The sequence below is a fragment of the Manis pentadactyla genome, chromosome 7 (genome assembly GCF_030020395.1).
Source record: "Manis pentadactyla isolate mManPen7 chromosome 7, mManPen7.hap1, whole genome shotgun sequence".
NCBI classification, from domain to species: domain Eukaryota; kingdom Metazoa; phylum Chordata; class Mammalia; order Pholidota; family Manidae; genus Manis; species Manis pentadactyla.
This window is the reverse complement of record NC_080025.1, coordinates 10,637,772-10,651,151: the sequence shown is the minus strand read 5'-3', so window position 1 is coordinate 10,651,151 and position 13,380 is coordinate 10,637,772. Positions and strand designations below refer to the sequence as shown.

General features: G+C 43.1%; 1 protein-coding gene across 3 annotated transcripts in view; it reads right to left on the bottom strand.

Moving 5' to 3' along the window:
• SNX25 (sorting nexin 25) overlaps nt 1-13,380 on the bottom strand; it is a 98,448-nt gene that overhangs the window by 34,927 nt on the left and 50,141 nt on the right. For all 3 annotated transcript variants that reach the window (XR_008998692.1, XR_005026585.2, XM_036894223.2), the window contains exon 6: nt 6,743-6,813. Coding sequence is in view for 1 of the 3 variants with exons in the window: in XM_036894223.2 (XP_036750118.2) it covers nt 6,743-6,813 (71 nt within the window). In the remaining 2 variants the exon portion in view is untranslated. The remainder of the gene's footprint in view (nt 1-6,742; nt 6,814-13,380) is intronic.

Here is a 13,380-nt window from a genome sequence, read left to right as displayed (position 1 = left end):
CTGCGGGGCCTTAGGTAACCCTGTGTATTTTTAAAAATCGGTTCATCACATGTTTAATCTATGTTTAAAAAGAAGGCCAAGAAGATGAACGGTGGCAATGAAACACTGGATGACAGTGGCCCCTTCAAGTGTTCCAAGATGACCATGCAAGCAGTAGTAATAACTTAAAGGAATTCATTATAAGGGTCACTGTTTTTCTTCCTAGACGATCTAGATTCTACTGAGGTCAGAGCAAAAGGAAATGAGGTCATATGCTGAAAAAGACATGTGGATGAGATATTAGGTGAACCCTTTGGCTACACAAACATTACAGTAGACCCATGAGCAACATCATAGAATTGCTTTTTTGCTATAAACCTTCTACCCACAATAGAGTTTTTCCTTAAGCAAGTGAAATGGTGTGCAGTACAACAGAAACACCAGGGGACCTCTGTTAGGTGCTATTTCTAACCAGGCAAAGGAGAGTCAAGTGATTTATAATGTAAGCTAATGGTTCCAGAAACAGCACAAGTACCAATGGATTAAAATGGCACCACTGTATTTTTCAGGTATTAAAAGAGGTCAACAGTAGAATACTTCTCTTTTCTCACAACACGCCATCAAACTCCAAGGCGTGTCTTAAAGGCAGCACCCTCAGCAGGCTGGCTGAGTAATTCTGTGGGTAACTACCCTGCTCTACTGACATTTTGGAAGGGGTAAGTCTGTTGTAAGGCACCCGGGAGGCTGTGCCTCATAGTCTGTTCGGCAGCATCCCTGGTCTCTACCACTAGATGCCAGTAGCACCCCTATCCCCAAATATGATGAGCAAAAATGTCTCCAGATATTGTCAAATGACTGTGTTCCCTGGGGAGCAAAACTGTGCTCATCCCACTGAGAAGGGTTAATAGAGAGGTATGGCCTCTGTGTCAGTACAAGGTCGCACACTCACCTCCCCCGACTCCCCACCATGTGGCTCTCCTCCCCCGAATGCACAGGACTTCTCACTGTACCCCCCAAGCTCCATTAATATTATTCCTTAAATATTAAGGAAGCCCATCACTGGAAAAGTTGGGCCTCTATTTCTCAACCTGTACTCACACTTAACAAACCTTTGAATCCTTCTTGCACATGCAAATCTAACTTTTAATAAACCTCCTTGAGAGAAGGGTTCAAGAAACAGGTATGAATTTACTTGGGGACTAGTCAAGTTTCAAAGTAAGAAGCGGTGCTTTGACTTAACATGAAGCTGACAGCAATTCCAAGTAGTTACTAATCATCACAGACTTCTTCAAAATGATCTGAAAATCACCTCAAAGGTGGTATTGGGGCTGATATTTTCTTTTTTTAAAAAGAACAAATGGGATTCTCTTATCACCCTAAACATCTGGAATGTCATAGTCTGAAGTGTCACTCCACTTAAGTAGAAAGTATATTTGAAGAACAAGCGGAAATTAGCAGTGTCAATGGCGGAGCCACTCCTGCTGTGATGGGAGACTACGGAGCCCTTAGCATACCTGGAGCACACCCATTGTTTCCTTCCGTTAAATGCTTCCAGTGCGGCAACTTCGGGCACTCCCTTGGGCTTAAGGCCCTCCAACCTGCCTCAGAACATTTTTAAAGTAATAATGTCCTATCGATTAAAAGCACACATTAAATGACCAGGAGAGCCCTGCTCCCAATTTAGAACCTAGAGTTGAACAGATAAGAGAGATACACTTAGGACACAGATCTGCCCATCTTATTTGGAAGCTTTGACCATGACTCTCGTAACATCCACTTGTGTGAATGAGCAGTGCAGTGGAAAGAACCCAGGACTAAAAATCAGGAAACAGGGGTTCAAGGTTTGGGTCCACGTGCGAGTAAATAATGCTAGTTACACAGAGAACACTGCTTAACCTCCCTGGCCCTGAACTTCATTTGTATAAATGCAGGTATTAGAATGCATGATGACTAAAGTTCTCTTGGGGGAAAAAGGTGGGAGTTGCATTGGCTGTAAAATTATGAGATTAGAGAGCACTGGAAGGACCCTGGGCCCTTTGTCCCTCACTAAGCAGGACTCCGGAGAAGGGACAGCAGGCGCTGGCGGCTGCAGTGCTGAGGGCATGAAGGCTGAGCAGGGAACACCCTGGCAAGGGCCCATAACAATGGCCTGGAGTGTTCTACAAGTTTAGGTCATTCATAAATAAATTAAGAACTGTTTGTATCAAATTACTGCAATGCCAGAAAATCAGATCATATCACAGCATTGGAAAGGACTCTGAGAAGTCCACTAGTATCTACAGATTAGCAACCTTCTTTCAGGCAGGATCACCTTGAAATCCCATATCAGACAAAGAAGCTGCATATTATCTCTGTAAGAATAATATCTCATGGAAATCATTATGCTTCTTATCGGCAAGTAATAGTGTGTCTGTGCGTCTATACACATATTCCATATATTCTGAAGTTCTACTCTTCTACCAAAACCATTGACTTATGCTCTAGAGAAAAAAAGATGCACAATTTTACCAAAGTTTCCCAAACCTATACTAGGAGCGTGTCACTCCCAAGTGTGAACTATGTCAACAGCAGTTTCTAGCAGACTCAAAATCAACATCATGTTCTTCGTTAACAGCTGAATGAATATTATTACTCTTGTATCACCTCAACTATTCTTGAGAACACTTCAGTATTCACAACAGCAAAAAAAGAAAGCATTAAAGGCAATGAAATACTGGGCTTATTCACATTAAACCACAGGGAAAATTTACTATACATGTCAGTACTACTAGAATTCCTAGACCTGGCCAGTGTCTTAGTTCAGGCGGCTAGACCAGAATCCCACAGACTGGGTGGCTTATAAATAACAGAAAATTTTTCTCACAGTTCTGGAGGCTGGACATCCAAGATTAGGGTGCCAGCACGGTCAGTTCTGGTGAAGGTGGTGAAGGCCCTCTTCCGGGCTGCAGGCCGCCAGCTTCTCACCGTGTCCTCACACAGTAGAAGAGCCTAGCTATCTCTCTGGACCATCTTTCCACAGATGATCACCAATCCCATCTGTGCGGGCTCCCCCCTCATGACTTCACCTCCTCCCAAAGGCCTCACCTCCTAACACCATCAACATTTGGATGTTACAAGTTCAACATATGAGTCTGGGGGGACACAGGCATTCAGCCCATAAGCAGCCAGCTTATTTTAATGGACCATTTCTCAATACTCCGGCTGGTCTAATTGTAATAAAAAGCTAGAGAGCTGGGCACTAAAATGCAAACATGAACACATCGATGGCTCTGTATCGTCTACAGTAGTGGTTCTGGATAAGCAGGATCAGCATCACAGGGGAACCTGTGAGTGATGCAGTGTCTCAGGTCCCTCTCCAGATCCACAAAGTCAGAGACTTCGGGGGGAGGGCCCGGCGATCTGCATCGTAACAATCCTCCAGGTAACTGGGATGCACACTGTAGCTTGAGAACCATGGATCCACAGGATTAGGGCCACACTTCTTCGGGTAGTTTACAGGGACCTCTAGGACCAGCCCGTCTTCCTACGAAGCCTTGTCTCTCCATTGTGCGTCATGCAGCAGCACGGGATCTCCCCAACATAACCCTTGCACAGGGGGCTGTTCCACAGCTGTCTGCTTTGTTGTAGACAGAGGTACCACTTAGCCACATCCACCTGACAAGCCCGGAGGGGTAGGAGAGCTACTCGATGTTTCTGACTCAAAGTTGTTACACTGAAGGGAAAGCCATTCCTGACCCGCTCCAGGTAGCGCTGACCACTCCACACACCTGTGTCGCTACTGAAACCACACGCCACTCTCCCTGCACTTAACAAACTGCCCTGTAATTCTGTGTGCATGTCTACCCATCCCCTCATTCGACTATCATCTTCTCAAGGTCAGGGACAGTTTTATCCCTTGCACAGCTGTACCTAACATATCATGGCACTTGGAAAGTGTTGGTTCAATGACTGAAGACCTGCTCAATTAGGGTAAATCCAAAGCCAATATGACTGGTGTTCTTACAAGAAAGGAAGGACACAGACATGGAGAAGGCCATGTGATGACAGAGGCAGAGACTGCAGTGATGTGCCTTCAAGCTGAAGAACACCAAGGATGCCGGCCACGCCAAAAGCTATGAGAAAGCTGTGGAAGGGATTCCTCCCTAGAACCTTCCGAGGGAGCCTGGCCTGTTGACACCTTGATCTCAGACTTCTAGCCTCTAAAATAGTGAGAGATGGCATTTTTCTTACTTAAGGCACCTAGTTTGTGGTACTTTGCTGTGGCTGGCCTGGGAAACCACTACATTTAATAAACTAAATACTACACTTATAATCAAACTTCAGCAAGAATACACCAAATTAAGTATACATTCTTACCAGTTAATTTGTCCTTCTATACACTAAATGTGCACACACTCTCAGACATTCAACATCAAGAACGTAATCTTGGCAGTTTACCTTTGCAAAATGCAGGAATACTAAAATCCACTGGAGTTTTATACCGTGTGGACATGGAGGGTGGAGATGAGAATCGCAGCTGACCAGGGGGCTCAGAGAAGCAGTGAACCCAGTGTCCTGTCCCAAGGCAAGACAGCTCCAAGGCCCCAGGTGAGCTCAGCGCGTTTGCCTGAAGAGGCGGCGGCCAGGACACCCAGGGACAGCGGCGACAGAAAATGCGGGCGTGAGAGGAGGAGGTGTCACTCGTAACACACCTCTTATGGGCTGAATGGTGCTCCCCTCCCACACCCCCGACTTCATACGCTGAGTGCGGAGCCCCAGTCTCTTGGAGTGGCTGTATTTGGAGATAGGGTCATTACAGAGGTAACTAGGTTAAAGTGAGGGCTTCAGGGTGGGCCGTAACATGGTATGACTGATGTCATGGATGACCAGGAAGCTGGGACACAGGCATGGGCAGAGGAAAGACGAGGTGAAGCCCCATGGAGAAGACGGCCGTCTACAAGCCAAGGAGAGAGGCTGGAGCAGACCCTCAACAGCCCTCAGAGGGCACCATTCCTGGCAACACCTTGACCTCAAACTTTTCGACTCCAGAACTGTAATTTCTGCAGTTTCAGCCACTCGGTCTGTGGTACTTTATTACAGCAGCCCTAGTCAACTAAAAACACACACCACAAAATTCTTGAGAAAGGTTATTTTCTTTACTGAACTCACATAGCAAGGAGGAGCACTGAACAAAAGATAATGGTGGCAACAAGAAATTCTTCTCTAAAATGCTCTTAAAATATCTGTCAAACTGTATGAAATGAAGCATCTTCTCTGCAGGAACAATGAGAAAAAGAAGAACAGAGCCATTCTCTTGTAGGAAGTAATCAGACCCTGTCCCATGTCTTTGCTCCAAAGCCTCCATCACGCAGAGTAGGATCCCTGCACTCCTGCCGGGTCCTCTGTGGAAGGGTCCCCGCCACCTCTCCAACCTCCTGCTTGACTTCTCTCCCTCAGCTCACCCCTTTCCAGCCATGCAGGGTCACTTCAAGTGAGCCCCACATGCTTCTGCGAGAGGTTTGCCCCTGTCCTTCTTCAGGCCACCAGGTCTTTGCTCACAGGTCACTGATCTGAAGGCCCAATCCCACTCCTGCGCCAATTGGACCAGCACTCCCAACCACACGCCTCCTGCCACAGCTCCGCCTTTTTCCAAGGCACATACCACCTACCCGCTGCAGTAGTGGGTATTTTATGTGCTTATTGTCTGATTCCCTCCCAGCCCAGCTGCGGGACTCAGTGAATGCACAGATTTTGTTTTGTTCACTTGTATCATCATCGACCACTGCAGTGTTCGGTAAATATTTTTAAATGGTGACATTTGCACCATCTTTCTTACTGGACTGAGATTAAGAATTAGTGCCTCTTTGGAATCTATACCATCATTTCCTTTTTTACACAGCTCCTACCTTCTGTCAGTGACTCAGAGAGACTAGGGAAGTCCAACCCGAGCCTCCGTTTGCCTCTGTGTGCTAATTACAAACCTGGGAGCATGTTTAAAGTCTCGGGCCCAACTCTCCTCTTTAGCCCTGGCTCCCTGACAAGGCCTTGAGTGGGCCTGGATATTTTGGTGAAAAGGCTTGCCTGCAAGCCAGTAGTGTTTGCTGCCTCTCAGCTATGGACCCAGACCTGCCCTGCAGACAGTAACATGCCCGCAGTGTCACACATGGGAGGGGACATGCTTGGACCAGGCAAACTGTAAAGGAGTGAGAACCTAGCTTCACACCTTGATTATTCCTCAGTATCATGTCTCAGTAAAAATCTCATCATTGGAAGGAAAACAGAAAAAAAAAAACATAGAACATATATATTCTTTCATCTATACAAGTAGAAGGAGGAAAAGAATTATTCAAAATACAAACGTGGAACTAAAGGAAAAAGTTAATTATGAAACATCAACCCTTGGAGTCATTTAAATGACTATCAAGATTATGTTTCAGGACTAGAAATACTAATAAAGGTTAAGATTAAAATACTATGAGAAAAAATTATGAAATCATGTTTAGTTTAAAAACAGAAACACTATATAGCCAATATATGTTAATCTTCTAAAAATTATGACTATAGAAGGATAAAGTATGTAAGGGAACACAGAAATACAAAGGTTTTTTTGTTAGGATGAAATTATATTTACTTTCTCTAATGCTGTTATACTATTATTAAAATAGATTTGAAATATTTAAATGTTAACTGCAAGAGTGCTCACCCTTGCCAAAGCAGAGACAAACCTGAGGACAGACCCGGGGCCTGCAGGACACGTAACAGAAGAAAACAAACTGGTTCTTACCCTTGTGCCGCTTCAGCTGGGGAAAGCTGCTAATTGTAGTTGCTTGGATTATTTCCACTACAATTTGATACCTGATTTTTAAAAAGAGAGAGAGAGAAAAAAAAGATTGAATAGGAAGAAATACTATTTTCAGAGATACTTTTAGACTGTATCTGTACTAAAGAAACATAACACAGGTACTGGGAATCCTGCCCAAGTACCTTAAAACCAGCTCACGCGGATGGGGCACCTACACTAGGCAGGGGCCATGCTTCATGCTTGTCATTTCTGAGACCCTAACGTGAGAACCATGAACTTACCCACCCATTCGGCTCCCTGCACCTGAGCATTGCTACCTGCTGCTCTCTGAAGACACGCTGAGGTTCTGCTCAACTCCTCCTGACCCTAGCATCCCCTCTTCCCGAACAGTAACCAGAGCCTATGGATTCTGCGCCTAAATCTGCACTGTCCAGCTAGGCAGCCAGAAGCCACATGTGGCTACTTAAAGTTTTTGTCATACTTAGTTGCACTAGCCACATTTCAAGCGCACAATACTCACATGCACCTCACAGACCATGCGGACAGGGCAAATAGAACATTTCCATCACTGCAGGAAGTTCCAGTGGAGGGTGCTGTCCTGTGCGCCTCCAAAGCCCTTCCTCTCCCCTCCAGTCCCACTGTCTTAATGACTTCCCTCATTCCCTCTCACTGAGACCATTCCAGACCAACACAAGCAGAGCATCTGCAGTGGGACCATGGCATCGATATTGTTTAAGCTCCCCAGGTAACTCTGATGCGCACAGAGTCGAGAACCACTGGGGCAGAGCGGCAGGTACGTGTATGTGTAATCAGGAAAAATAAAAGTTCATGGTGTAAGTGCCAACTACAACCCCAGATGTATGGCTATCTTGAGCATACTCAGTTGGGCTTTATGAACCCAACCTCTTAAGGGCTATTCACTGGTTACCAAGCAGGCCCTAAGCAAACTCATCCATCCTGTGTTCCCTAGTCCTTAATTATATTGACTGATTAAGGATCTGTACTTAATAAAGCTATTTAACATTAATTATTACTCTGAACACAAACTTTGCAGCATTCTGAGATTTAATCCCTACATTTGCGTGGCTTTTAGAGCACAATGTAAGATACACTCTTTTGATTTTCAATGAAAACCCAGATGACAGATATAAATTCACCACAGTCATAGCTATTTGTGGACTCCCACAAATTCACATCTTTTTATGTCTTCCCTTGCATAATATGAGTATCAATGCCTGCTTCTCGCCACCTCAAAGAAGAGGCTTTCAGGAGCACAGTGGGCATGTCACCTGGAGATTGTGGCAGACACTGCTAGGTGCCAACATCCTTTCTCCCTTCCTCACTAACCAAGCCACAGTTTCATCAGGGAAAGCACAGCACCAGCTGCCCTTACTGGCAGCTAGTGACAGCCACTGGGCATAGGCCTAGCCTATGAGATGTAAGCAGGGTTGCTGGATGGGGGTCCCAGGAAAGCTTGCTAAAGGGGCAGGTGCCATGCAGAAAAGCCCTCTCCATCTTGCCCATCTCCCATTTTCCTGTGTGAAACAAGAACACAACTAGATGGACGCAGAGTGGCCGGGAGGATGAAAGTCAAAGGCTGAGATGGAGATGTTAGGAGAGTTTAGATCTTCAGCATGGAGCCATCTGCACAGCCCCAAATGCCCAGCCCAGGGCAACTTGCTACATGAGGAAAATAAACCCCTAACTTAGTGGTCACTGTATGTCAATTGTCTGATGGCCACCTACCATCCTGACGGATACAGAGCTCTTTGAAGACTCCGTACATAGAGGATATCTCCAGCCTGACCACAACTCAGGCCATTTTCTCCAAACAGAAGCACAGCCATGACAGTAATGATCAGTAAGCTTTTTCTGATGGAACTGCCTTCATTTTTCCAAATAAGGGGAGAGCACAAAAATAGCTCTTCACATGATTTCTCCTGCAGGTCACCGAAAAGGTGAGGAAACAGCTTAAAAGAAGCATATACAAACCTGGAACCGTCAAAGTCTAACATTCCCTAACAACTCTTTTTAAATTAAATTAAGACTTAGGTTCTATGAATAGAATAAGCACTGACTCTCCACCCCACTCCAGCACACGCGCCCACACCCCTCCTTGTGCGCTGCCATCTGGATGACCTGCAAATAGACCAGTGTCCTTTCACACAGCCAGTTCCACTCCCAGGAACGTATCACAAGGAAACAATTTAACAGAGACAAAAAAAATCCATGTACACACTTGTTAGCAACTTCTACAAAGAAAATCACATAATAATCTATGTGGTCAATATGTTTTCATTAAATGAGCATTTGTTAATGTTTTCTTATGTTCTAGACACGTGATCTGGTCCTTGCTTTCAGGGAGCTTTGGGGGTATAAAGGAAGGGGAAGACACTCAGCCAATGATATTTATAATTATAAAGACTACATGAAGATAGATCTTAATGACACACTAATTCTAAAATGCAAAATGGCATGTATATTTGTGATTGCAGATATGTAAATACATGGGTATATGAACCAGGGCTATAGTGCAAAATAAAGATAAAGGAAAATATAGGGTAGTTAGGTTAGAATGGTAGAGTTACGAGTCATTTTACAACTTTTCCCAAACGCTACCAAGCATGTATATGAGTTTTTTGTTTGTTTGCTTGCTTTTGTTAAATTGTTTCCTTGGGATAAGTTCCTGGCATTGGAATTGACCGTGTGAAAGGACACTGATCGATCTGCAGGTCACCCAAATGGCCTAACCCCCAATGTGGCAGCATTTGGAGGTAGGACCCTCAGGAGATGATTAGGTCATAAAAGGGGTACCCTTACGAGATCAGTGCCCTTATAAAAGAGACAGCAGAAGGCTCTTCCCACCACGTGAGGTTACAGCCAGAAGATGGCCATCCATAAACCAGAAAGCTGGTTCTCACCAGACACCCAGTCTGCCGGCCCCTTGGTCCTGGCCCTCCAGCCTCCAGAACTTTAAGTTTAAGCCACCCAGGCTACAGGATCTTTGTTACAGCAGTCCAAACTAAGACAATGAGCTAAATTAATATGCGGTAATATATCTGTAACACCTAACAGGTACAAATAATATTCTGAACAATCTGTTCTCTGCTATTCTTAGTGATTCATGCTCTGGAAAAAAAATGAGTCATCAATAGTACTGAAGAAAATACACAGCATTAGTAAAGAGTTAAATTTTTTTAAATGAACACATAAAATGTTAATGTAATACCAGCTAACATTTATAGATCCCTTTCATTAGGTTCCAGGGACATGTGTAGATGCTTTAATTTATGTTATCTCATTTAATCCTCATAACAGGTACCAGAATCATCCCCAGGTTACAGAGGAGGAATTTGGGAGTTCAGATGGGTTAAATCTATAGTCTCACTGGTTTGATGTTCCAGAGCCAAAATTACAACCTAGGGCTGCCCGTTTCTAAAGCTCATGCTCTTAGCCATTTTCCTGCCACCCTAAAATTCAATATAGGTTAACATTTACCTTGTTCAAGGCCTTTGAAAGCCTATTAGTATGGCCACACAAGATAACCTTTCCTGCATTACTGCCTTTGATGTCCCTCTTGGATACCATTTTCCTGCCAACATGCAATATTCCAAACACGCTCCAGCTTTTTTCTGACCCCCAGTCTTTGCTCTTTCTCTTCTCCCTCTTGCACACAATCCTTCCCCATTATCTGTTGAAATCCTACTTGTTAGTAAACACTCAGCTCATGGCCATTCCTTATTAGAGTCCTCTCTTCCACAGGATGAAATTATTATACCTGCCCACTTCTTTAACTCTTCACACTGCACTTCTGGTCTTAGTATCTTGCTTCAGACTTACCTATTCATACCCACATGGGTCTCCTATGCCGGAATACCAACACCTTAAAAGCAAGGGAAAGGATCCAAGAATCCAGAACCAATTCATCTCTACGTACACCAGAGCCTCCTTACACAGTAGGCTTTGCACAAAGTAGGCATTTGAAGATGGTGACTGAATTTATAGAATTCACTTGCACTTGATACCAAAAGGCAAAGGAGGAAATGAGGGGCTTTTTCATTCTCAGCAAGATCATCCAAATGCTGGCTATCCTCGATGGCACAGGCTTCCCCGGCCTCTGGGGAGCTGGGTCTTCAGGGATCCCCGCGTGCACTCGGTGTTCTTCCACCAGAAGAGCACATGGCCTTGCTCGGGCTGCGTTTGGTTCAAGAATTAAGAGGACTGATATTTATAAACTCTCTCTTGAAGTACAGACATTATTAGTATATGTTTTCCAAAATGATAATGTAAACTCAAGTATGGAGAGGAAGCAGCATAACAGGAATGAGGCTCTTTTCCAACTCTGGTAAGATCCTACCTACAGGGTCAAGGAAGGAGTCACACCAGGATAGCCGGCACCTGCCCCTGAGTCGCCACCTCACCTGAGATTTATACATTTGGTTAAATTAATAAAGACTTCGAGCTGGTTCATATTTATGAACTCTACAGTCCGCCAATCTTAAACTCACCTAAAATGCTATACAGTCCTTCAAAATAATCACCTTAGAAATCTATAGATTTATTGCCCTTTTACTGTCAGTGGTTCAGAGCAGCTTTGGAATTCGATTAAAACTGATTTCAAAGTTATTTACAAGCCAACCTCCTCTCCTGTCACCCTGCAAAGTCAGTCTCTTCATGTCATTAGGCACACCTTACACAGATGTTTTTTTAAAGTACCACTTAGGGCCGTCTTGGGTGTGCACAAGCTGGAATGTGCTAGGAGAGCCTAAGGCCGAACAAACGCTGTTCTCAGGAGTACAATACAGTAAATACTGTTTTATATTAAAATCAGCAAGGATATATTTTAGAGAAGCATACCACATGCACACAAATGTTTAAGAAAAAATTTAAAACACTGTTTTCAGAGTTGCCATAGGCTTCTTTGTACTAGGCTAGGAATAATGTCTTCATTCACTGGGACTTCAGTTAAAGCGTTTGAGAAGAAATAAAGAAATGGTGATTTCAGCCAGCTAAGCTGAAGTTGTTCCCCAATTTAGGAAGTGTTAAGAATATGAACTCTGGCACCAGGTGGCCTGTGTTCAAATTCTGTTCTACCACTGTCTGGGAAAATTATTTAAGCTCTCTAAAACTCAAGAGTCCTCATCTTTAAAAGGAGAATAACACTGTCTTTCCTTGCTATGAAGAATACGCAAAATAATACCTTTAAAATATCTGAAACAGTTCCTGTCCCTGAGTGAGAACTCAGTAAGTGTTTGCTGCTGCTGATTCTTTAGATGTACACTATTTAGGGAAGTGGTGTATGTGTGTGTTTGCAGAATATATATGACACATTTTTAAGTGAACTTACTTTTCTCCTGATTATAAGAGTGTCTAAGCCTAATGCATCTAAAACTACCAGGGTCACTACAGTCCAAAAAAATCAGGTTTATTGACTCATTGCAATAGGTAAGCAGAACCACTGGGCATCTTCCCAAAGGAACAATAGAGTTATTTTGGGATTCTGGGGTGGGTGGAGTGTAAATAAAGTTTAACTGGGGCAGCACTGTGATAGGCTCCAAGCAAGGCTGTGTAAAGGGGTCTATTTTAGACAGATCAGGGGTCCTATTTCCTTGGAAATTACAAACTAAAGATAGACGTGGAATGTTGAGTGTGGAAACCCTTTACTTATAGCATCACCCGTGGGTTATACATGAAGCTGTGTCTCTGTGTCAGAGTGACCAAAATCCTTCAGGCAAAGATGTATTATTCTTAGTAGGATGTGTTATTCTTACTGATATAATTTCAAGAGCAAAGTTTATGACAGTCAAAGATTTTAGAGAGCAAAGTTTCACAGTAAATTAAAAAAAAAAGTAGCCACTCAAAGAAGGGAATCATTATGACATTTTACAGCCACCCTGCATACTATTTCCTGTTAACTTTGTAACTGGGTTTAGTGTTATCCCAGCCTGATGAATGGCCTGACAAAATCTACTTTCTCAGTCTGAGCCAGTTTTTAGTTTCTCTAAAGTAACATATGTTCACTGAAGAAAATAGGAAAATACACAAATCACAACATTCAAAGTTAACGATGATTAACACTTGGTTTATCTTTACAAGCTTCATAGAAACATAATTTTGTTGCTGTTTTGTAAGACTGGATTTATGCTACAAATTCTGCCTTACAGCCTTTTTAATTTATCAAGCTATAGTTACTATCCAATTATTATTATTTACTGTTAAATATTCTGATGCAACCCCATTGCTACATGACAATTCACTGCACAGATGTGCCAACCATTTTTTTAACCACTCTTACTGTTAGGCATTTTGATTATCTCAATCTTTTCTCTATTTTTAGCAAAACTGCAAGAAACATTTTTGGAGAAATCTTTCCACACATTCATGATACATTCCTTACAACAAGTTATTATGAATAATAACTATGTCAAAAAGAAGGCACATTTTGTTATCTGTTTTTCACATTATTAAATTGTGTTACAGAAAGCTAATGATTTATACTATCAGCAGGATATAAGATTATTTGTTTTCCTACACCCTTGCCAACAATAGGTATGATCAAGATTTTAATCTTTCCCAATGTTATGAACAAGGAAAAGCATCTTATTTTAGGTTTTGAGTAC